The sequence below is a fragment of the Lampris incognitus genome, chromosome 2 (assembly GCF_029633865.1).
Source record: "Lampris incognitus isolate fLamInc1 chromosome 2, fLamInc1.hap2, whole genome shotgun sequence".
NCBI lineage: Eukaryota > Metazoa > Chordata > Actinopteri > Lampriformes > Lampridae > Lampris > Lampris incognitus.
In genome coordinates, this window is record NC_079212.1 from 32,590,508 (window position 1) to 32,617,366 (window position 26,859).

General features: G+C 44.4%; 1 protein-coding gene across 1 annotated transcript in view; it reads right to left on the reverse strand.

The window, feature by feature from the left end:
* Positions 1–3,117: 3,117 nt before the first annotated feature.
* Positions 3,118–26,859, reverse strand: part of LOC130107336 (transketolase-like) — a 38,446-nt gene continuing 14,704 nt past the window's right edge. Inside the window, exons 5-14 of the mRNA XM_056273880.1 lie at positions 21,437–21,628; positions 20,918–21,036; positions 17,126–17,322; positions 15,745–15,909; positions 14,070–14,226; positions 12,381–12,511; positions 12,004–12,087; positions 10,572–10,665; positions 9,611–9,733; positions 3,118–4,041 (exon numbers count right to left, since the gene is read on the reverse strand). Of these exons, the coding sequence (XP_056129855.1) occupies positions 3,854–4,041; positions 9,611–9,733; positions 10,572–10,665; positions 12,004–12,087; positions 12,381–12,511; positions 14,070–14,226; positions 15,745–15,909; positions 17,126–17,322; positions 20,918–21,036; positions 21,437–21,628 (1,450 nt within the window). The 3' untranslated portion in view covers positions 3,118–3,853. The remainder of the gene's footprint in view (positions 4,042–9,610; positions 9,734–10,571; positions 10,666–12,003; positions 12,088–12,380; positions 12,512–14,069; positions 14,227–15,744; positions 15,910–17,125; positions 17,323–20,917; positions 21,037–21,436; positions 21,629–26,859) is intronic.

Consider the following 26,859-nt stretch of genomic DNA (forward strand, 5'->3'; position numbering starts at 1 on the left):
TTTTTGCCATGGTCTTGAAGGTAGCACAGCTGGCATTAATGGCTCTTTCCTCTGTGTGTTTCTTTTCTCTCTGCAAAACTTGCACTGAGTTACCTTTGTTACTATGTCCTGTGAAATTCTTGGCCACCACACTGACTGGTTAGCTCTCTGCATCTCACTAGCCCTTGGTGACCCTCATGAATCCTTTCAACTATCTCTGTTCTCATAGAGGTGGGAATCACTATGCGATTTCCCCTGACCACTAACCTATCTGCCTCTGACAGTTCTCCTCTCACCTTGTAGAAACCCCTGACTGCCTCTGGTACTATCTTTTCATAACCTGTCCAACCTGACTGGAGGAATTGTCTCACTACCTGGAGCTGGGGGTATGTGGCTGTGTGGTCTCTGATCGCTTGCATCCTCTGTGGTGAAGCAGGGACGTGGCTCAGGACTGAGTCTATGTATGCTGCCACATCGTCGGTAAACCTATCCTCTCCAGAACTTTGCATGGGGCCCCTGGAGAGTGCATCAGCTACTGCGAATGTCTTTCCTGGTGTGTACATGGCCTCTGCATTAAAGCACATCAGTCTCATCAGCAGTCTCTGGCACCTTATTGGGATATTGTCAAGGTCTTTACTGTTCATTAAGAGCACCAGGGGTTTGTGCAGTGATCAGTTTAAAGCTGTCAAGTCCAAACAGGTATTTCTCAAAATGTTCACATGCCCAGACACTGGCCAGGCATTCTTTCTCTATTTGAGCATACCTGGTCTCTGCATCTCTGAGCCTCCTGGAGCAGTAGGCCATAGGTTTCCAGTCCTCACCATGCTGCTGCAACAGGACTCCTCCAAGTCTGTAACTGCTGGCATCAACCGACACCATGGTGGGCCTGTTAGCTTCATAGCAGGAGAGTACAGGTGCTGATGCTAAGGCAGTCTTCAGTCTCTGGAAGGCAGTCTGCTGTGCAGGTCCCTACAGCCATTCCACCATCGACTTCAGCAGTTCATGGAGCGGTTGTCCTGCTGCATTGAGCTCTGGGATGAGTTTGGCCATATAGTTGACCATTCCCAGAAACCGTTTGAACTCTGCCACATTATGAGGTTGTGGGAAATTTCTAATCCCAGCCACTTTCCCTGGGTCAGGTCTCACACCGTTCTCATCAAATATGTGTCCCAGGAAGCGAATCGATCGCTGCCTGAACTTACATTTGTCTTTATTCAATTTAAAGCCGGCTGCCTCAATCACTTTCAACACCTGCTTCAGACGTCTATCATGGATCTCCTTAGTTTCTCCGTGCACAAGGATGTTGTCCATGTAGACTTCTGTTCCTTCCAGTCCCTATAAAGTTTCTGCCATTTTTCGCTGGAAGATTTCTGCTGCACTCATTATCCCAAACGGGAGTCTGCGGATGGCATACCTCCCAAAGGGAGTGATGAAAGTGGTTAGCTTGTGGCTTTCCTCATGCAGGGAAATCTGGTAAAATCCACTGGATGCGTCTAGTGACGTGAACACCTTAGACCCTGAGAGCCGTGGCATGATTTCCTCTGTAGTAGTTAGCACATACCTTTCCCTTTTAACTGCATGATTTAGTTTCCTTAAATCAGCACAACACCCGACCACTTTTTGTTAGACTTTAGAACTGGGACCATGGTGACGCACCACTCTGTGGGCTGTGTTAGTTTTTCAATGATGCCCTCCTTTTCCAACCAGTGTAATTCCTTCTTAACTAGAGACATAAGTGGCAGTGGTATGCGTCTAGCAGTGTGCACTGCGTATGGCTTAGCATCTTCTTTGAGAACGACTTTAACAGGTTCAGTTTTTAGCAGGCTGCTGGTTCCGAACACAGTCCCAACCTGCTCTACTCTCTTCACTAAACCCATTTTAACTGCTTCTGGGCGACTGAGCAGACTGCTGCCGTTTCCTCTAATCACATATACGGGAAAAGTGTATTCTTCGTCTCTGTAGACAGTATTAGCTCTGAATCAGCCTGTACAACTAAGCTCTCCCCCTGGTCCAAAGAAAGGTATCTCTGCACTGCAGGACCCAGTCTATAGGAAGTGTCTGGAATGTCTTTTCACTTATAACAGTCACATCTGCCCCTGTATCGATCTTAAAGGTTAGGGATACATTTCCAATGCTGAGTGTAATTTATCTGGGCTTGCTGCTTCACTAACTTCACACAGGAACTGAAACTGTCCCATACTCCCTGTGACTTCATGCTTGGTAGAGAGCTCCTTTCGTCTGGCATTTTCCCTCAAGGCGGTATGAGTTGTTCACACGGCAGTTGCAGCCAGAGGCGTCCGGTTCTGATGAAGGTGTCATTCTTGTGTTGTTGGATGATGTTATTTGTTGAATGTTAGGCATGCAGCTCTAACTAATTTTGATGGTGTTCCGACTGAATATCTTTCTCAGTTGATGGTCCGGGGTAAAGCACTTATCCAAAATTTTAAAAAACTGCTTACCGATGTTTGTGGCCATGGTATGGTACAACTCACCCTATAGTGAATGGGTACAACCCACCCTACAGTATCATCAACAAATCAATCACACCTTCATCAGAACTGGACTCCCCTGGCTGCAACTGCCGTGTGAACGACTCATGCCCCCTCAAGGGAAAATGCCAGACGAAGGGAGTTATCTACCAAGCTATGGTGACGAGAGATGACAGCAACAAAATAAGAGACAAATGCCGGTCTAACAGAGGGAACATTCAAAAAGAGGTTTAATGCACACATGTGTAGCTTTAGAAACAACAGTTAAAAGAATGTAACATCTTTAAGCTGTTATATTTGGTCATTGGTGGACAGAAACATTAATTATTCAACCACCTGGAAAATCCTCTCAAAGAGCAAAGTTTATTCAACCAGTCGTAAAATGTGCAATCTATGTCTAACTGAAAAATATTTTATCATTTGCAAACCACAAATGTCCACACTGAATAACAGGAATGAATTGGCCAACAGTTGCAGACATACGTAGATATAAGCACCTATCATTTACTGGATAGAGTACGGTGGGTTCAACCTCTTTAAACGCCATTTGCCCATCGTTCACAAATTTCTTTCTTTCATCCATCTTTCATTCACATTTCAAGCCAAGAAAAAACTCGAGACAGACATTTTGAAGAAATCATCCCTTTATTGGTGTGAAGTGGTCTCATCCAATTTGAAGTCAAAAGGGTTAAAAACAGTCAGTGTTCAAACAGACCAAAAACCGGAGTTTTCCCACACCCGGCTCACTAAAATGAGTCTGGAGATACAAAGTAAGTACTCTGTGCAGACGTGCTACACGCTGCCGCGAAAATGTGAAAAGCCAATCCCCCCTGTCCAACAACCAAAACAACATCAAAACAACTTCACTTGACCCCAAACAACATTATACGCTCACTGTTTTTTTTTCACAATACCAGGACCTTCTGTCAGAGGTAAAAGCGGTGGGGGGGGGGATACGAGTGTTGGTGCAGGAGTATGTGTGTGTGTTTGTGTGGGGAAGAGGGCTTCATCAAACTCACAAAGGTGTGTGTGGGGAAGAGGGCTTCATCGAACTGACAAAGGTGTGTGTTTGTGTGTGTGTGTGTGTCTAGGGTGGGGTAGGTTGGGGGTTTCAAATAACCACATCAATGACATCTAAATGGAAATACCACTTTGTTTTTATTTTCTATTCCCCCTGAAACAAAAACAAAAAAATCCAATACTTTATTTTTCTTGATGAAAGGGACGCCAATGCGTGTGTGGGCCAGAGGTGATTCCCTTCCCGGGGTGTGTTTGTTCATTTGTTTGTTCCTCTGTCATCTCGCTGTGGTGACCGGCGGGCGCTGGTGCCACGGTGTCTGTTAGCCACGTTGGTGCTGCCGCCGTCGACACCCGTCACGTTGTACTTACTTGGCATTGGCTGAGCTGCTGAGCACCTTGCGGACGGCCTGGCTGATGGCGTCGCGGTCGATGCCGAAGATTCGGAGCAGTTCGTGAGGTTTGCCACTGCGGGGCACCTGAGACACAGCCAGGCGGTGGACAGTGAAACCGGTTTCGTTTACCACAGCCGAGCACACCGCCTCACCCAGCCCACCTGAGGAGGCGCAGAATATAGAAAAGGTATGCAAATGTTAGGGTGAGCAGTTTCATAAACTTTTGAACTGAACTGTCTTTACATAAGTTGGACAAAACAGAGGTAAATATGACAGGAGGGTGGGCAGAAATGGATTTAATGTGAAATTGTGATATCAAGCCATGGTCATTTCAATATCGTAGCATTTCCCCTGAATTGCAGTGGTGAGGTTTGATTTAACGATTTCCACATCTCTGAATGTTTGATCTTGTTTGGATTTCCCCCCCTTTCTCTCCCCAATTGTATCCGGCCAATTACCCCGCTCTTCCGAGACGTCCTGGTCGCTGCTCCACCCCCTCTGCCGATCCGGGGAGGGCTGCAGACTACCACATGCCTCCTCTGATACATGTGGAGTCGCCAGCCGCTTCTTTTCACATGACAGCGAGGAGTTTTGCCAGGGGGACGTAGCGCGTGGGAGGATCACGCTGTTCCCCCTAGTCCCCCTCCCCCCCCCCCGAACAGGCGCCCTGACCGATCAGAGGAGGCACAAGTGCAGTGACCAGGACACATACCAACATCCGGCTTCCCACCCACAGACACAGCCAATTGTGTCTGTAGGGATGCCCGACCAAACCGGAGGTAACATGAGGATTCAAACTGGCGATCCCCACGTTGGTAGGCAATGGAATAGACTGCCACGCCACCCGGACAACAAGCATTAATGTTTTAAGCTTTTGTAACACATGGGGCTTAGAATAAATGTATTTTGTTTACATTTTCTTTGGATTATTGCAGTTTTCACATTTTGCTGTAGATTAGAGGGGGTGATGCCTTTGTAAAATCATGCTATCGAAAGAGCTGCTTTAGAAATTCAAATATGATTCCCTTTTATGAATCATAGCCCATTTTTGTTAGGTAACTTTGCACATATCACAAATTTCACTATGCGGGTTGCTCACATCGAACAAAAAAGACATAAGACAGTGTTATTATAGTATAGACAGTGTTATTATAGTGTTATAGTATTATTCGTGTATGAATAGCAGGGGAATTACAAGGACTTTTGTGATACTTGGGAATAGTTTGGTTCTGACAGCTGTACAAAAAGCAGCTATAAATCAGTTGAGATCTATCAGTATGAGGTATTATCTAACATTCTCAAGTAAAATAAAAAAAAATAAACAAGCAAATTGTGAGCTTATACAGTGTTCGCATATGGCATGATCTGCCTGTTTTTTTGAAATGCTGCCTTTGGGTTACACTTATTTACTCTGCCCTTCCTTGTTCCCTCCCTTTGTTCCCTCACCCTGCTGTGATACTGAACCACTCACACCTTTCACAGTCAATTGAGTTCAGCTGTGATGTGATGTGAACTGACAAGACTGACAACGCCTTCACACGCCTTTACCTCCTCCCCCCACCTTTCTTCTCCTCACTCACTCCTTCACTCAGCCCTACTCCTACCCTCTCCAACCTTTTCTCCTTCTCTTTCTCTCTCACGCCTTTACCTCCTCCCCCCACCTTTCTTCTCCTCACTCACTCCTTCACTCAGCCCTACTCCTACCCTCTCCAACCTTTTCTCCTTCTCTTTCTCTCTCACCACTTTAAATTAAAGTCCCCTTTGTCCATCACCTTGCTCTCTTCACTTCTTTATTCATGCTCTTTCTCTCCAACTGCCTGTTGTTCTCGCTCTCCTCCCTCTCTCTCTGGGGGAGGTTGGCAGGGCATGCATGCTTTTTACAAGTGATGCCCCTGTTTCACATAATCACAGTCACTCACATCCACACCTGGGAAGTCCCTGCAACAGTATTTTACTGTTGACCAGTGGCCAGTTCAGCCTTAGATCACCCGCTGCTGCCCTGAGAGAGTGGCATTCAACCATGTGCCATGCAGGGCAATGGGTATGCAGGTTTCCTTTGCACTTAAGTGGCTGATTCCACTGATTGGTCCTCCCCGTCTGGTTGAAGGTGTGTGTGTGTGTGTGTGTGTGTGTGTGTGTGTGTGTGTGTGTGTGTGAGACAGAGACAGAGAGAGAAAGAACAACAGCTGTAGTATTTATTCCAGCTGGTCTGGTGATTCAAACCTGCGGAGGCTGACGAGTCTTCTATTGCCGCACATAGTCTGACTGTCAGGCTGAGGCATGAAAGAGGTCTGCTTCAACTCTCACTCCTCCTTCCTCAATCTGTACCAGCAACATTTTTTTAATACTCCCCTTAATAAACCATTGTGGTATGTGTGTGTGTGTGTGGGGTGTGTGTGTGTGTGTAAAGGCTGCCACTCGCTCTTCGCCCCTCCTTTTCACTCACCCTGCTTTTTCCCTCTTCCCTTTACTCCTTTCTCATTCCTGGGCACTGTCTGATGGACAAGCGTTGGGAGAGCAGCCGTTCATGCCACAGTAAAGTAGTACTGAGTGTGTTCAAGATATTTCAGCACGTCAGGAAAAATGACAGGGAAAGCGAATAACTTCCATCATTAGGAATTAATGTGACTGTGTATCTTTAATATGTGAAATGCTGAAAAAGCCTATATGGGAATGGGAAATTCTCGTCACTTTACACGCCACTAAAGCAAGGCCTAGTAACTGTGTATGTAATGTACATATGCGATGCCCCAGTACCCTACCCACCACCCCCAATATCAACTAATAGCCTTTACTCTCTACCTCTGGCTCACATCAAAAACATTATCCCCCCCACATTCGACCCACATCAGTTCGCCTACCGTCCCAAACGGTCTACTGAGGATGCCATTGCCACTGCCCTGCACGTTGCTCTGACCCACCTTGAACTTAACAACACATACATCTGGATGCTGTTTATAGATTACAGCTCTGCCTTCAACGCTATCATCCCCGCCAAACTAACCACCAAACTCCTCTCCCTTGGCCTCAACCCCTCTCTCTGTAACTGGATCCTGGACTTCCTGACCAACAGACCTCAGTCTGTTAGGTTAGGTGACCACACCTCCTCCACCCTGACCCTCAGCACAGGTGCCCCTCAAGGCTGTGTTCTGAGCCCCCTCTTTTTCTCCCTCTTTACCCATGACTGCCTGCCAACTGACCCTTCAAATGTTATAGTTAAGTTTGCAGATGACACCACAGTCATTGGCCGTATCACCAACAATGACAAGATGGCCTACAGAGACAAGATTGAGCACCTCACATCATGGTGTACTACCAACAATCTTGTCCTTAATGTGCAGAAGACAAAGGAGCTGATTGTGGACTTCAGGAGGTCTAGAAGCTGCAGCCACTCCCCCATACACATCAATGGGGTGGAAGTGGAGCGTGTTTCCAGCTTTAAATTCCTTGGAGTCCACATCAGCGAGGACCTTTCGTGGACATTAAACACTCAGGCCCTTGTGAAAAAGGCCCAACAATGCCTGCATTTCCTGAGGAGGCTGAGGAGCGCCGGTCTACCCCCCAAAATTCTCACCAACTTCTACCACTGCACCATAGAGAGCATCCTGACCATCTGCATCTCAGTGTGGTACGGCAACTGCACCTCAGTAGACCAGAAAGCTCTGCAGCGGATCGTCAAGGTGGCACAGCATATCACCGGTACCCAGCTCCCAGCCATAAAAGACATTTATCACAAACGCTGCCTTCGAAGGGGTCTGAGCATCAGCAGAGATCCCACCCACCCCAACCATGGACTGTTCTCCCCCCTGCGCTCTGGGAGGCGCTACAGGAGCCTCAAAGCCCGCACTACCAGGCTCAAAAACAGCTTCTTTCTACAAGCTGTTGCCCACCTGAACCTGGCTACCCACTGAATGTCTGTAGATATTTTTAAATATTTTGTACTCCAGCTCTTTTTTAACTTATTTTAGCTTTTGGTCTTCATGTGTGTATATCTTATATTGTGTTTACTGTGTTTGTCTGTGTCTGTCTTGCACTGTTTGGTGGAGCCACAGCCCTCATTTCATTCTTAACATGTGTCTGCACATTGTTTTTAATGACAATAAATTGAATTGAATTGAATTGAATTACCTGTTTCTCCCACTGTTCACATTTTACACACACACACACACACACACACACACACACACACACACACACACACACACACACACACACACCCCTCATAAGATATAATGTTCCCTGAGAGCCACTTCATGTATCACAAGTCCTTGTTCGTGCAGGCACACACATAAGAATACAAACCCAACAGCCAAGGCTCTGTAACCCCTGTACAGCCCCTTTGAATGGATTCCCCCCCTGCTCATAGACCCCTTCCCACCCCCACTACTTCTTAGTTACACACCTGTCACTGTTCTGGTGACTCAATAAGGGCTTTGTGTGTGTGTACACCAGGTTTTTCTATCTATAGAAAACCAGAAACTACCTATGAATTTGGGACAAAAGCTGTGCCCCAATTGGGAAAAAGATGATTTTCGGGTCAGTGGTTAAGGTTAGGATTGGGTTAGGTTAAGGTGTGAGAGAGTGAATAAGTGAGTGAATGAGTGAGTGAACATTAGGGCTTTAATGGAGGGAATGCACCGTCTTTCCCATTTCTGTATTTGGTTTTTATCATGGCCGTCTCATGGGTGAGACAAGGCGAGTTAGAGCTGGGCAGTGAAGGCTCACAATCACATGAGCGTGCACACAGAAAACAAAGGAAGATGCATACAAGCGCTCACATGCACATTCAGAGATGGACATAGACAGACAGAGAGAGAGAGAGTGCAATGGCAAGAGAGATGAGAAAGAAAGAAAGAAGGAGAATATGTGTGCATGAGAGAGGGGGGGACTTTGGACACTGGATTTTGTCATACTGGTATGTAGGTCAGAGAAAGCCCAAAGACCACAGCTGATATTAAAAAACCCTGACAGGGACTCCTAGCCCCCCCCCCACCCTCCATGTTTCTTTCTATTTATCTATCTATCATGAAATAATATTTCTCCTACCAGTCCTCATTCTTGATATTTTTACCTCACTCCTCTGCCAAACATCCCTACCCTCCTCTCCAATTTTACCCCCACCTCCAAACCTCTTGTCCTACCCTTCCTCTTCCCACACTGCCCCTCTCTGCCTCTGCTCAGACCAACTGGCTGAAGCCACAAAACAGACGGAGGTCCTTCACTGCCCCGGGCTGTTGTATTCATAAGCTGTTATACATGCAGACAAACACATGAACAGTCGCATAATGCTCTGGGTGCCTGCTAGTTATAAATCATCATCCGCCTTGGATTCCCTGCAGATGTGACATTCCTGATTTTAATGTGACTTTATAATCAAAACCTGAATTTTTATGTGCTATATTTCAATATGGCATGTTTATTTTGGAGTACTGAGAGCCACATTGCTACCGCAAATTATTTTAGATGTGTTTTGGGAGTCATTAGTGTAATGCAAAAAAACGTTTCCCTCCAACCAAACTGTCATCTTTTTAGTAGCTGAGGAAGGCTAGTTAATTTTCTTATTAATGGCCAAGCATATGTGGCATTTTTTTGTGTGTACATTTTCAGTGTTTTAAAACTGAGTGTAGCTTGCTGATCAACTGTCAATTCAGGCAATAGTTCCTAATTATAGATCTGTAACATTTCTAGAGATTAGCGCTTTGTTTTAAGTTTTCCTGTCTGGCAGCAAACCTTCATAGTAGTGATCCTCCACCGTGATGATGCGTCCCCTGGTGGCCTTTGCGTTCTCAATGATGGTTTTGGAGTCCAGGGGCTTAATGGTGAATGGGTCGATCACACGGATGTTGATTCGCTCTGAAAGACATATTGATAATCTCTGTGAGTGTGAAGGAGTAATATCCACAACATACACAGTATATTCACTGTAGTCCACCTGACGCATCCTGAAAGAGCAAATGCTCTCATTAAATAAAGATTTCGCTATACTTCATACACATTACACACACACACACACACACACACACACACATATATATATATATATATATATATATATACCCTTTTCTCCCCAATTGTATCTGGCCCACCTGCCGCCCATTGACTGCTGGGATAGGCTCCAGCATCCCGCGACCCTGACTGGGATAAGCAGCTTGGATAATGGATGGATGGATGTACCCCACTCTGCCCGAGCTGTCCCGGTCGCTGCTCCATCCCCTCTGCCAGAGGGCTGCAGACTACCACATGCCTCCCCCAATACATGTGGAGTCGCCAGCCGCTTCTTTTCACCTGACAGTGAGGAGTTTCGCCAAGGGGACATAGCACATGGGAGGATCACACCATTCCCCCCAGTTCCCCCTGCCCCTCAAACAGGCACCCCGACTGACCAGAGGAGGCGCTAGTGCAGCGACCAGGACAGATACCCACATCCGGCTTCCTACACGCAGACACGACCAATTGTGTCTGTAGGGATGCCTGACCAAGCTGGTGATAACACGGGGATTTGAACCAGCGATCCCTATGTTGGTAGGCAACGGAATAGACTGCCACGCCACCCAGGCACCCCCACATTCCACATATCTTTTACTGCAAGCATTTCTTTACTTTTTCAGTTTTTTTGTTTGTCTCTTCATTGCCGTCTTTCGTTATATCTTTCTTTCTTTTCGTTTTCTCGACTCGCTTCTCTCCCACATACCTTTCTTTAGCTGCTCAGCGGCGGCAAGAGCCTCGTGCAGGGTCACACCCGCTCCGATTACAGTCACATGATCATCGTTGGTCTTATACACAACCTGGTTGACATGAGAGAGGACAGTTTAGAGTCCACAATTTAGTCAGGATTTGATGCTAATGTTTTTTTATGTGTGTGCAAAATGAGGAATTGAAACGGTTTAAATGAAAAAAGAAACAAAAGAAAAAAAAGAGACTGACAAAGTAACTGGAAAGCATGCTGTATACCAGGGGTGTCAAACTCCAGGCCTCGAGGGCCGCAGTGTCTGCAGTTATTTGTTGCAACCATGCATTACACCACCTGATTAAACTAGTTCCTTTCCCTCCTTGATCCAGGAGGTGAGCTAATTAGTGAAATCAGGTGGTGTAGTGCAAGGTTGCAACAAATACCTGCAGACACTGCGGCCCTCGAGGCCTGGAGTTTGACACCCCTGCTGTATACGAAGACAGATCCCGCCTCTTCCAAATATTCATATCAAAGAAAAGTGATGGGCATGTTGCTATTGTTTGAGCGGGAGATGGACAGGCGGATTGGTGCAGCAACAGCAGTAATGTGGACGTTGTACCGGACCGTTGTGGCAAAGAAGGAGCTGAGCCGGAAGGCAAAGCTCTCAATTTACCAGTCAATCTTCGTTCCAATCCTCACCTATGGTCACGAGCTTTGGGTAGTGACCGAAAGGGTGAGATCGCAGATACAAGCGGCTGAAATTAGTTTCCTCCGTAGGGTGTCTGGGCTCAGCCATAGAGATAGGGTGAGGAGCTCGGACATCCGGAGGGAGCTCTGAGTAGAGCCGCTGCTCCTTCGTGTCGAAAGGAGCCAGTTGAGGTGATTTGGGCATCTGACTAGGATGCCTCCTGGGCGCCTTCCTTTGGAGGTTTACCGGGCACGACTAACTGGGAGGAGACCCGGGGTAGACCCAGAACTCGCTGGAGGGGCTACATGTCCAATCTGGCCTGAGAACACCTGGGGATCCCCCCAGGAGGAGCTGGAGGGCATTGCTGGGGAGAGGGACGTCTGGAGTGCCCTACTTAGCTTGCTGCCACTGTGACCCGACCCCGATAAATTGGCTGAAGATGAAATGTTGCTATTGATACAGTTTTATAAGGATGTGCACGTGTCTGCATATTTCATCCTGATGTTAGGGTAAGGTAAATACTACAGACATATAATAATTACGTAAACAACCACATTTAACAACTAATCATGCTTAAGTATTAGCCAGCCTGTACTATAGGAGGCCTGACGAGACGAGGCAGTACTCAAATGCCATACGTTTCAATAATGAGCGTTTCTTACCCGGGAAATTTGATCATATATACTTTGAACATTACAAATTAATAAACGGTAACTATGATAGCCCATCTTGCCCATTCAATAGTGAAGAAGCATTGCTCCAGACCTTAGCCTGCCCAACATGGAAGTCCTCATTGCTGTTGTAGAGGATGCTGTTCTCTGGGCGGGTAGTTCGGATGAAACACAAACCCTAGAATAAGGTCAAGAAATGCTCTGTCATGGTCTGTACTTTTAGCGTCTTAAAAAACATTGAACATTTTGGCAAAGTTTGTAGAATACACTGATGGAAAATGCCCGTCATCTTACTGATGAAGATCTCAACATGAACTTTGACTCAGACACACACTTGGAAACAATGACATTTTCATGCTTCTTTTTTTTTAATGATTTACATTTTTCTAATCATGTTAAAATCTCTAAATTTAACTTGGGCTTTATGCCCGACATCTGTGGCTACTAAGTATTACAGAGGATTATGGGTACCTTTGTGTTGGCGGCCAGCTCCACAGCCTTCTCAGTGGAAACCCCGTCACTTGGGTAAAACACTGTCGCAGTGGGGATCGCTCTGAACAGGGCCAAGTCCTCCAGACCCATCTGAGAAGGCCCATCTTCACCTGGCACGTACACACACACACACACACACACACACACACACACACACACACACACACACACACACACACACACACACACACACACACACACACACACGTCAGGTGCAGTAAAACCCACTATGGCTGAAGGTTGGAAACGAATGCTAGTGGACTGGCATGCTTTCACTCTGACAATGTGGGCATGCTGTGTACCTGAACAGGAAGTGGAGAAGAAGGAAGAGGAGGAAGAGGAGGAGGAGGAGGTGAGGGGGGGGGGTCAAGCTGCCTCACCATCAGTTCCATGACACAGAGACAGAGAGGGAGGGAGGTGGGGACGAGTGCTGGCATCGGGTGTAGAAGATTGGTAAAAAGAAGAATGAACAAAGTTCAAGTTTCAGGTGAAAAAAAATGTAAGTGGGAAACAGAATACGGAGGAGAGGTTGTCCATTGAGGAGAGATTCAACCCACTGCAGGCAAATTTAGCTGTTCAATATCTTACAAAACAGCCTCCAATAAACAATCATGTACAGTCTTACAGGCACCTTATCCTGCCTTTAAACTGGAACTTGGGTGTGTTTGATGGAAGGAGCGCGGTGCACAGCTTAGAGGAGGTTTCATTTGGCCAGTTGACACATCTTAAGATATTCTGATTCTGAATGCTTTGTAATATCCTGAAATGGGTTGAATCAATGCAAAAGAGGAATAGTGCTCAAATTCTGTTGGTGAGGAGGTTGCAGTGATAGGTCAAGATGGGTCAAAGGGAAAGAGTTGAGGCCAAATCAAGCTAGGGGTCACAGGTCACTGACGCTGTGCTCTAATTGGTTTAACCAGGGAGGGATGCGGGGCATATTACAGTGTGCCTGGACATTTCCAGAAGCAATGTAGGGAAATAACATGAAGCCACAGTAACAGTATGAGGCTATGCCTGCTAGAAAACTCACTCCACAACAGAGAAAATGACCTCAAATCTCTCAGAACAAATCTTGTGTTTTAGGGAAATTGTTTCATAACAGCTTTCCTTAAGTTAACCAGAATAAAAGCAAATAACACTGCAAAAAACCAACACTGCGATATTTTTGTTTTTTGCTATATGTATTGCAATATTAAAGAATAAAAAGGAGTTGCATCACTTCACCAGATATATGCAGCTTTTAACTTTCAGCTTCCATTTGCAAAGAATTTATCACCCTAGATCAGGGTGATATTAAAGGGGGAAATAAGAGAGTTGTCAAAGAAGTAATTAAATTAAGACTAAATTATACCATTTGTCAGATGTGCTGGAATATTTTTCTCCAGCAGTGGTTATAAAAAAAGCCGACCTTGCTAGATTTCATTTTCTATCAAACAATAAGCATTTTAGCCTAACGTGACTGAAGGGGTCCAATTTGCGATTACTACTCATGTGAACACTGTGATGTCAATTCAGAAACAATATACTGTTCAGCCCTAAACTCATTTGAAGTTGTAAAAGATCACCGAGGCTGGACTACACAGTAATGTGCAGCAACAATATATGGGAGTGTCCACAGAGGACACTCCATGATAAACCACAACTGGTGGAGCGAAATCTGCAACTGACCAATAGAAACGCCACAGTGGGAGCCGCAGAGGTTGATGTTGCTCTCAGAGATGGCAGCCATGCGGAGTTGGTCGTAAGCGCGGGTGAAGAAGGTGGCAAAGGTGCTGGCGAACACCACGTTACGGTCCCGTGCGGCACAGCCGATCGCTACGCTCACCTGGGGAAGAGGCAGAAGAGGGGAGAAAGACAAGAGGAAGGTTGCCGAGGTTGCAATGAGGAGGAAGGCAGAGGTGAGAAAAAAGGGAAAATACAGCACAGGGAAGATTATCAGGCACAAAAACCTACAAAAATGTTATTTTTTGTATATCAAACACTCGAGCAACCCACCTGGTTAATTGAAGCAAGGGGGAGGAGAAGGAAGGATAGGAGGAAAATGGGACAGGAAAGGGAAGTGGGGAGCGAGAACAGAATACAACAATAAAGAAAAGAAATGCTGTGGAACAAGTCCTTTTTCAGTTAAATAAAAAGAAAGACAATAATTATCTTCTCGTATCAGAGTTTTTGTATGTAAAATTCAAAGAGGCCCCATACTTTTTTTTAATGAATACAACTGGGGTCATGCATGAGAATCCATCAAGTGTGTTTGTTTGGCTTTAAGGAAGCAACAAGGAAGGGAGGAGGGAAATATGAGCTATGGGCGTGTGTGTGCCAAAGACAACTGGAGTCTGTTAAGGTGTGAGAAAGCACTATATTTGGGACAGTCAGACCGTCAACACCGGAGGTGGGTTTGTTCATCTCGATAAATGCTGCAGCACAGTGTGGCAGGTTTGAACAGTGTAACCTTTGACCTTTTAAAGCTGAGATTTAGAGATTTAGTGACAGGAAATGAATACAGTTTATATACAGCACTCTTCAATATTGGTTTTTACAACATCAATGTCCAAATGTAGAAGTTGTGCTACCGTTTTGCAGATTTAAAGTTTCTGTGTCTGGGAGTGTTAGCTAAAAAATTAAAATGGAAATTTAAGCATAGTTAAACACAGGAGCCGTGCAGACCGCATACACTGTAACCTATCATTGTTGTGGTCAAGGCCATTTGGTAGGAGGCCTTAAAAGCCCAGAGACTAATGATGAAACATTACTTGCAGAGTCACTCAATATTTCATGTGACATCAGGGCGATGAAGCTTTTTAATTGATCCACATAGGGGGTGACCTATATTTTACATGGGGGAGGGCCTATTCCTAAATGGAGGCTATAGTGAGTCACAGCAGGACAAAACAGATTCATTAACTGGATTAATGATGCTGATGGTGATAAAACTTAGATAAGTTAATATTATAATACTTGATAATGATAGTGTGTGCATATGAAGTATGAAGGCTGTATGAAATGTGGGAAAGTTACTGTAGGAGGGATTCCAGTCAGTTCACAGACCACAAATTGAGTTTGTATCCGCCAAAATGGGAGAACTTATGCATCAAATCCTTTCTGATATTTAACCTGTTAAAAAATGATGGAAATTGACTGTCCACAACAGTCTTTTTCCTACTGGCCACTAATCTAGGGTCTGGTTTTCTAGAGTAATCACACTGTATATTTATCATACAAGTTTAGTGACACATCAACATATCGATCCACCCAAGATCTCTCTCCTTCAGATGTAGATCCTTACAGTGTCCATTTTTATTTTTGTCTGTCTTGCTATGATGATCTTTTCAAGTTTTCCTCTTACCATGTTCTGCTCCGCAATGTAGCACTCCACGTAGCGGTTGGGATGTTCATTCTTAAAGAGTTCAGCGAAGGTGGAATTCTTGGTGTCTCCGTCCAGAGCCACCACATGCTCATTGTAGCGACCCAGCTTGGCCAGCGCCATGCCATATGCCTTCCTTGTTGCAATCTGATGGTAAAGGGACAATCAGTAAATCATCAGTACTGGGTCAGTACATCAGTACAATCATCCATATTGATCAGTACATCAGTACAATCATACATATTGATCATATGGAATCATATGGATCATATGGAAATATGATCAATATTAGGTTGTATATTTTAAATATTAGATCATCCATTATCAATATTGGGCTGTATATTATCAGTATTAGGTTTTATATTACCAATATTGGGTTGTATATTTTTATATGTATATATGTATATATATGTATATAGACTTTAACTTTGTTGAAATAAACACTCAACGGTAGGGAAAGTCACTGGATAATATATATCCATCCATCCATCCATTATCTGAACTGCTTATCCTGCTCTCAGGGTCGCGGGGATACTGGAGCCAATTCCAGCAGTCACTGGGCGGCAGGAAGGGAGACACCCTGGACAGGCCGCCAGGCCATCACAGGGCCTGGCGGCCTGTCCAGGTTGTCTCCCTGCCTGCCACCTGATACGTCGCCTGGCGGCCTGTCCCCCCCCCCCCCGCTAATATATATATATATATATATATATATATATAAAAACACGGATACAGGAAAAAAAGATTTTAATACATTGCAGTACAGGCCTGTTGCTAATGTGTTTTCACAAAGAATCATACAGTTTGCGTTGCCCAGCAGTCACGCCCCTAATTTCAGTTGGACAGCGACCAATCAGATGAGGAAACATTCAAACTATAACAACCAATGGGGTGGGTTCTCCCCAATTGCACCCTGTCAATTACCCCAGTCTTCCAAGCCATCCTGGTCACTGCTCCACCCCCTCTGCCAATCCAGGGAGGGCTGCAGACTACCACATGCCTCCTCCGATACAAGTGGAATCTCGCCAGCCACTTCTTGTCACCTGACAGTGAGGAGTTTCGCCAGGGGGACGTAGCACATGGGAGGACCACGCTATTTCCCCCAGTTCCCACTCCCCCCTTAACAGGTGCCCCGACTGACCAGAGGAGGTGCTAGTGCAGCGACCAGGACACATACCCACATCCGGCTTCCCACCCGCAGACACAGCCAATTGTGTATGTAGGGATGCCCGACCAAGCCTGAGGTAACACGGGGATTCAAACTGGCAATCCCCATGTTGGTAGGCAACAGAATAGACCGCTATGCTACCTGGACACCCCTGTATATTATTAATATTGGCTGACAGCAGCCTGATCATGAACATACCTTCTCTCCCAGTTTGTAGCTGGGTGCGCTTGGCATGCGAATATTGCGGATGCTGACAGGTGGTGCGTCCTCAGTGGGTGGGGCTGGGTAGAGACGCTTGCTGCTGGAGGCAATGCGGCTCTGTAGTTCCTTCACCACACTGTCGGCCATGTCTTTAGGCAGAGGCTTACCATGCCAGCCCATCTTATCCTCAGCAGCTGACAAAACACCACAAACAAATCAAGGGCTACCCAGGAGATAAATCTTCTAAATACCCTCATGTGTCATCCGAGAGCAGCAGTGGCCGATTGTGTGCCATCCAAGGTCATGCATAGGTGTTTTATTTCCAACCTTTCACTACGCCAGCCAATTTCTAATAACCTGCATACACATAAGCTGTGATTGCACATGGTTGTCCACCACAGCCCTACAGAACAGAGCATGATCAATTTATTCTAATAATTTCCAACCACCCATCCATCATCTATGGCAGTTCGCACACCTAATTTTGAACTGTTCGGAGCGTTTCGACTAAAAATAAATTGGTTTGGAATCCACAAAGTTGGTTCCCAGCAGGAACCTCAAAGATAGTAAGACCTGAAGTGGGAACCATGTGGGCGTGGCATATTCTAGGTTGGAGAGAGAGAGATGGAGAAGGCAAAAATGGAGAAGTCAAGTGAGAAATCATCGGGAAAAAAAGAGTGTGCAGTGGTCTGCCGACAAAACCCAGTGGTTGGTGACAATTTGGTTATCTTCTGAGCTTCAGGAAAAGCTAGAAAATAGATCAAGAACGAGTATGCTGTCTGCCAAACGAGTTGAAGAGTTGTCCAAGGCTGGTTACACTGGAATGCAAGAACAAATAATAAACAAACTACAAGGTTCTTTTCGATGCAGGCACAACAAAAACTGTCTTTTGTGGGATGGGGTGCTAATGAAAACAAATCATATTTTAAAATTGCCATCAAACTAATGTAGGAATCGCACACCCAAGGAGTTCTTTTTAATATGCTCTATTTAAAAAGACTGACATGGCTGAAAACACGTCTTTTTAAATTAATAAGCACATTAAAAAGAACTACTTGGGAGTGCGCTTTTTACATCAGTTTGATGTTGATTTTAAAATAAACTGCATGCATTGTGCAACTTCCTCTGTTGACGACGCGTCCTTGACTACAATGGTTCCACTCAAAACGGGTGGAAACGTGGGCTGGTTCACTTGATAGCACCAAGGCTCCAAGAACGTTGAAGGGAACCGATTCAAGAAGCAGAGCTAATGTGGTGAAGAGGTATCCTCTCTTCTGCAAATGCACACGCTTCACTTTATTCTGCACCGTTCATTTTCAGCTATACCACTCCTGAACTATGTACAGTTACCTCTGTGTATACTGTTACATTTCCATGTCTACTGTTAATTTTAGATTCAATGTGTGACTTAGTTTAAATTTAAGTTTATTCTTCTCCGGCCTGTATACTCTTGTGAATTTTAGCCTACGTTTAGTCTATTTTTAGTTATTTTAGCTTTATTTTTAATTTTTCTGGTTGGACTCTAAATACTGTAATTTCTGTTTTATAATTATTTTTTTTTTGCTAATTTTTAGATCTTTTTCATCTTAACTTAATCTGTTATGTCATATTATATTCTGTAGCTTTCTTCTGAGGTTGGACTGATGCCTAAGCATTTCATTGCTAGCAATTCCTGCCACGCTAGCCTATTGTTGTGCATCTGACAAATAAAACAACTTGAACTCACAACAAACTCCACACAAATGGGCTGGAATCAAACTCAGGGCCCTCTTGCTGTGATGCGACAGTTCTACTACTACTACTACTTTCGGCTGCTCCCGTTAGGGGTCGCCACAGCGGACCATCCGACTGTGATGCGACAGTGCTAATTACTAATTAGCAGCCATATCAATCAAATGGATTAAACATGTAAAATAACAAGTGTACTACATATCTACCTACATAGGATACATATGATTATCATGAAAAATGAAACATGATAATAAACTGAGTTTGGTTTAACTTAGCAAAGTAAAAAAAGCTGATGGATACGGTAAATTGAAAAGAAGATCAGCCAATATGCACAGGTGGTTGGAAAAAGTTATTGGGCTTTGTAGGATGTCCACTCTTGACAACAGTAGATTATTAATCCCAAAAAAAAGGTGATATTACAAGTAAGAATCCTGAACAATAGAAGAAAGCGAATCAAAAGAAAGATGAAGAAAAAGAAGGGGGAAAGGAAAAATATATTTTTGTTACCTGAAAAATGGGCAAGATTGTTGGACAAATAAATCACAAGTGGGCCTGGGGGCTGAAGACTGGGGTGTTGTGTGATGCGGAGCGTTGCAGTGCGTACTGTACACTCATAATAAGGTGGGTTTGAGTCTTACATTTGACCTTTGTTACATGCCGTTGCCTTTTCTGTCGCCTGTTCACTCTGTTCTTATTATTTTTGCTGCATACTTTCTCCCCTTTACATTTGTGCACGCTCGCATACACCTGTCACACTCAGTACAAGCTTTCACATCACTGGATGATAATGGGTGATTGTAAAGGTCACAGGTCAACACAGGAGGCCATAGGCTTACAACAACATGCACACAATAGGGCACGAAATCTGAGGTGATCTTACATACACAAAGTCTTCTTTTTGCACGCTCTCTCTCTCACACACACACACACACACTTCTATCTCCTTATTAACATCAGGGTCCTTTGCTTGTCATCTGCTTGCCATTTGTATTTTGGCAGCCATAGTGAGAGAGAACTCTCACTTTCTCCCATTTTTCTCTCTCTCTCTCTCTCACACACACACACACACACACACACACGTGCAAACACACTTCTCTGATCCTTATCACAACATTAGCACAGCGAGTCGTTGGTGGGGGTGTATCCTACACATTCTGAGGGATTACTGAGTCGCGGTAACTAAAGCACTAAAGCACTGTCAGGATTACAGTGGGTTAGGGGGCCCCTTGAACATTAGCATTGGTAGTTAGGGGCCATCTAAAGCATTGACATAGCAATTATTCCCAGTCACTTGTCATTTTACAGAGTCATCGTTTGTGGACAAATTTTTGGAATAGCTTATCACAAAAAAAAAAAGTCTGGGCAGCGATGCCCTTCGGTCTGTGCATGCCGAGTGACTAAACTGGATTTTTATACCCAGGATGTGCAAAGCTTTTGTCTTGCAGCCTGATTAACTCTACTGTGTAAATGTCAAAAATGCATGTATGCCATATTTTATGTTAAAATCTATGCAGTAATAGGATACACAGTACTAATGTCAAAACACACACAACAGTCTGTAATTTGGAAGGTTATTGTCTATACTCATTTCATTCCACTTGCCCCAAAAAAGTGGAATGAACGCCTGTTTTCCAACAGGGCTGCAGACTCACTAATTTTATTAATTTTAGGCCGAACATTTTTTACTTTTCCCTGTCTTAATCCATAGATGGACCCTAAGCATGACTTTTATACTGCCTTGTGGCATTATCCACCTAAACTGCAATTTGAATCTCCTACTATTACTTCGCATCGCTGTTTGGGACCTGCCTACTGCTCTCTTACACTATTTGCACTTGACATGATGTGCACGCTTGGCAATGATATGACTACTTATTAGGGTGCCAAGATGCCTGTAGGTTGAAACACAAATAAATATGCTCACTGCTGTCTCTTTTGTAAGTTGGTTTAGGATAAAACATCTACTAAACTAAATGAAAAATCTAGTAAATGATAAAAACATCTACCAAATGTAAATGTAATTTGAATCAGATCACTTAGCATGATGTACTCTTATACCTGGGATGCCCTTGCCCTTGATAGTCTTGGCAATGACGGCGAGGGGCTGGTGGCGGGGCTGGCTGAGGACCTTACACAGCTCCTCTACACTGTGGCCGTCCACAATGATGGCATGCCAGCTGCAGAAAACAAATGCATCCAAGAAGATTCAGCTTTAAGTAGATAATCATACAGATGTTCTGCTGAAATATTATAAGGTCTTCTCTTCCTCTCCCTGTCTCTCTTGCTCTCGCGCTGTCATATACACACATATGTAGCAGACATAATGATGCAGATGGACAGACAGGGACAAAGAACACACCAGTTGTGAACAAACACATGCACTCATACAAAGTGTCTTTCTCTCTCTATACACACATATGCAAAAGCAGACAGAAACATGGGGCAAAACAAACTAACAATATGTACTAACAACCACTCTCTCTCTCTCACACACACACACACACACACACACACACACACACACACACACAAAATCCCCAGTTCACATTCACACACACCCTCCAACTCTATGCTCACCCAAAGGCCTCACAGCGTCGCTGGTACTTCTCCACATGGTGCTGGAGGGGTGTTGCGTCACTCTGACCCAGCCGGTTGATGTCCAAGATGGCTACCAAGTTGTCCAGCTGGTAGTAAGAGGCAAAAGCCATGGCTTCCCACACCGAGCCCTCAGAGAGCTCTCCATCTCCCAGCAGGCAGTAAACACGGTAGCTGGGGATGGAGAATGAGAGAGAGAGAGAGAGACAGACAGACAGACAGACAGACAGACGGACGGACGGAATGATATATTTCAAACTGAGTTGTAGATTAAGGGGCAGTATTGCAGTGTGGCATTTTGATGCAGAGAAAAAAATGACAGACCAATAGACAGACAGATAGATGAACGGTACAAAATGTGGGTTGAGCTAATAAGCGTGCAGTAGTGTAATTACATTTGCTGTTATCCTTGGGTCATCAGACTGTGATGCAACACTCTAAACAACAGACATGCCACACTACATTCATTCAGAGAGGAGAGGGGTAATTTTCCAGCTACTCCTGCCACTTGCTAACTCCCCCACCCTTACCCATCCACCCTCCCACCCTCTGTGCCCTCTCTCTACATATTCCTATAGAGCTCGATGTGGAAAGGGACCCCTTAACCTGACACACTTACAAACACAAACACACACACACAGTCTCCGATGCCCTCCACCCCCCATCCTCAATAGGTGCTTCCGTAGCGTAACAACTCTTGACAGCTTTCCAGTCAAACAGACACATTCTCATTAAAGCCAGGAGATCAGCCGAGACATGGCGCATTACACCACGCATTCTTACTCTCTGCACAGCATGGACAAAAAAAAAAAAAAACAACACACAGGGCTGAAAGAAAAAAAAAGCAGCAAAGTGGAATGCCTGAGAGAGGGAGAGAGGGAGGAGGAACCTGGTCTGGACCCTTGTCAGATTCCCCACTACTTCTATAACATGGCTCTGTGGGGTCCCACACGCTTTCTAATACTACCTGCAGACCCAGCTCTAGACAACAGGGGGCCCTAGGCAAGATTTTCTTTGGGGGCCCTACTTAATTAAAAAAAACATGTTATATATCCATTATCTAAGCTGCTTATATATATATATATATATATATATATATATATATATGTGTGTGTGTGTGTGTGTGTGTGTGTGTGTGTATATATATATATATATATATATGTGTGTGTGTGTGTGTGTGTGTGTATATATGTATGTATATATATGTGTGTGTGTGTGTGTGTGTGTGTGTGTGTGTGTATACGTATGTATATATACACTCACTGGCCACTTTATTAGGTACACCTTGCTAGTACCGGGTTGGACCCCCTTTTGCCTTCAGAACTGACTTAATCCTTTGCGGCATAGATTCAACAAGGTACTGGAAACATTCCTCAGAGTGTTTGGTCCATATTGACATGATAGCATCACTCAGTTGCTGCAGATTTGTCGGCTGCACATCCATGATGCGAATCTCCCGGTCCACCACATCCCAAAGGTGCTCTATTGGATTGAGATCTGGTGACTGTGGAGGCCATTTGAGTACAGTGAACTCATTGTCATGTTCAAGAAACCAGTCTGAGATGCTTCGAGCTTTATGACATGGCGCGTTATCCTGCTGGAAGTAGCCATCAGAAGATGGGAACACTGTGGTAATAAAGGGATGGACATGGTCAGCAACAATACTCAGGTAGGTTGTGGCGTTGACACGATGCTCAATTGGTACTAAGGGGCCCAAAGTGTGCCAAGAAAATATCCCCCACACCATTACACCACCAACACCAGCCTGAACCGTTGATACAAGGCAGGATGGATCCATGCCTTCATGTTGTTGACGCCAAATTCTGACCCTACCATCCGAATGTCGCAGCAGAAATCGAGACTCATCAGACCAGGCAACGTTTTTCCAATCTTCTATTGTCCAATTTTGGTGAGCCTGTGCGAATTGTAGCCTCAGTTTCCTGTTCTTAGCTGACAGGAGTGGCACCCGGTGTGGTCTTCTGCTGCTGTAGCCCATCTACCTCAAGGGTCGACGTGTTGTGCGTTCAGAGAGGCTCTTCTGCATACCTCGGTTGTAATGAGTGGTTATTTGAGTTACTGTTGCCTTTCTGTCAGCTCGAACCAGTCTGGCCATTCTCCTCTGACCTCTGGCATCAACAAGGCATTTTCGCCCACAGAACTGCCGCTCACTGGATATTTTCTCTTTTTCGGACCATTCTCTGTAAACCCTAGAGATGGTTGTGCGTGAAAATCCCAGTAGATCAGCAGTTTCTGAAATACTCAGACCAGCCCGTCTGGCACCAACAACCATGCCACGTTCAAAGTCACTTAAATCACCTTTCTTCCCCATTCTGATGCTCGGTTTGAACTGCAGCAGATCGTCTTGACCATGTCTACATGCCTAAATGCATTGAGTTGCTGCCATGTTATTGGCTGATTAGAAATTTGCGTTAACGAGCAGTTGGACAGGTGTGCCTAATAAAGTGGCCGGTGAGTGTATACACACATATAAGAGAAAAAATTAGCAGCTGATGAGTGCGCGACGCACGAAACAGGCCTGTACTGCTATGTATTAAAACTTTTTTTTCCTGCATCTGTATTGATAGATATATATATAGAGGAGGGGGAGAGAGAGAGAGAGAGAGAGAGAGCGAGAGAGAGAGCGTTTTTTTTCCAAAAAACAATGGTGTAGATAAAAGTGCTCAACAAATGAGGAGCGGAATATTAAATATATATGTGTGTGTGTATATATATATATATATATATATATATATATATATATATATATATATATATATATATATATAAATAAACAAATATATATATGTAGGAAAAACCTTTAATACATAGCAGTACAAGCTTGTTTCGTGCGCCGCGCACTCATCAGCTGCTCTCTCTCTCTCTCTCTCTCTCTCTCTCTCTCTCTCTCTCTCTCTCTCTCTCTCTCTCTCTCTCTCTCTCTCTCTCTCTCTCTCTCTCTCTCTCTCTCTATATATATATATATTATAAATACACACACACAAAACGTATTTGTTTTATGAGGTCAACATGAAAACCCTTTGATACTGTATTACCACAATGTGGCAAGAACATTCCTGCAATCTATCAAGTGGGGATAACCCTTACATGACATTAATACACAAAACAGACATTTGCAGTAAACACGGCTTCATTCAATAGATGTTCATTAAGAATTATGCCCTCAGACCTTAAATCAGAGGTCTCAGCAACATCCTCAAGGCACGAAGTCTTTCTAAACTGTCAATGAAAAATGAGGGTAACACAACCCCTGACGGCAGGCATGTTGGCAGAAAAACAGTACAACCCAGCCAAACACTCAACAGCAGTCATACAATTCAAAATAATCTAAAATGACAACAAAGCTCAGTCAACATGCAGAAATCCTGTGAATTGCTAAAGAATATCTGTATCAATTCCTTCATTTGCACTGAATGACTGCATGACACATACTACATGACTAATTAAGCTAGCTACCCTGAATGACCTCATGCATGCTAGTAGCCACATAAATTAGCTTAAAGTTCACCGTCTGTCAGCAGCAGCTTAATTGCTTCTGAACAGAACTGGTTAATATTAACATGTCAGTTGCTAAAAAATGTCTGTATCAATTCCTTCATTTGCCAAGAATGACTCCAGGACACAGACCTGAATCCTGACTTCTGCTCTCTGTCTTCGTTTTCCTCATTTTAATTTTGGCAGCACCAGAGGAATACTTGCTCTTTGGAAACGCCATCATGTCGTACTTTTTTTTTTCTTTCTCTCTCTTTTTTTTTTTTACCATCACATCGTACTTTAGCAGCATAATGATTGATTTGGCAGTTGCTGCAGTACCTGCGCTTATCAAATCCATCCACTGACACGAGCTATCCATTCAGGAGGGCCCCCTTGTACTGGGTCAGAGCCATTGATTAGCTTTATGTCTCACAGCAACTTTATTAAAAAAAAAAAAGCATTCGCAGGGGCCTACACAATTGCGTATTCAGCGTAAAGGACAGGCCGCCTATGAACCTGAGACAATTGTAGACAATAAGACTACGTAGAGTAAATTAAAATCACTAGTGTTAATAATTTTATATTTCTACCCTATAAACTGTACGTAGTGTTATCTGTCATAATATTGTTTATTTATTTATGGCATTCCCTAATCTCTACCAATTTATATGATCACTATTCAACCTTTCTTACTGCAAATCTTATTGTTTAATGTCTAGTTTGATCCATGTGAGTCAAACCAAGTCAAATTCCTTGTATGTAGACCACGCCAATAAATCTGATTCTGAATCTAGTGGACTTGATTCCTCAAAAAGTGCTGATCCTTTTTTTTATCAAATATTGTTACAGGAATAATTTGTAAGAATAGATTTGACTCTTTTTAAAGATGACTTTTTTTCCCTAGACCCAAACTCATTGCAGTGTCCAAAATACTTGGATGTCTGTATGAAAATACATATATTTAAGGCTCATATGTGTGTTAGTACAGGAACCCAGCCACTGAGGATGCACAAGCCAGTGCATCCTTAGTGCCGGTCCCAAGCCCGGACAAATGGGGAGGGTTGCGTCAGGAAGGGCATCTGGCGTAAAATCTTTGCCAAATCAAATATGCGGATCATAAATAAGACTTACATACCGGATCGGTCGAGGCCCGGGTTACCAACGACCGCCACCGGTACTGTTAACCAGCAGGGTGTCGGTGGAAACTATGCTACTGTTGGGCGAAGGAGAAGGAGAGGGGGAAAGCATGTCCAGAGGCAGCTAGAGAGGAGGAAGGGTAGGCATGTGGAGGTGAGAGTTGGAACTTTGAATGTTGGCACTATGACTGGTAAAGGGAGAGAGCTGGCTGACATGATGGAAAGAAGAAAGGTAGGCATACTGTGTGTGCAAGAGACCAGGTGGAAGGGGAGTAAGGCCAGGAGTATCGGAGGTGGGTTCAAACTCTTCTACCATGGTGTGAATGGGAGGAGTAATGGGGTAGGGGTAATTCTGACAGAAGAGTATGTCAAGAGCGATGAGTATGAAGCTGGAAATTGAAGGTTTATTGCTGAATGTTATCAGCGCATATGCCCCGCAAGTTGGGTGTGAGATGGATGAAAAAGAAGAATTCTGGAGTGAGTTGGACGACATGGTGGAGAGGGTACCCAAGGAGGAGAGAGTGGTGATTGGAGCGGACTTCAATGGACATGTTGGTGAAATGAGGAGGTGATGGGAAGGTATGGAGTCAAGAAGAGAAATGTGGAAGGACAGATGGTGGTCGATTTTGCGAAAAGGATGGAAATGGCTGTGGTGAATACATATTTCAAGAAGAGGGAGGAACACAGGGTGACGTACAAGAGTGGAGGAAAGTGCACACAGGTGGACTATATCTTATGTAGAAGGCGCCATCTAAAAGGGATTGGAGACTGCAAGGT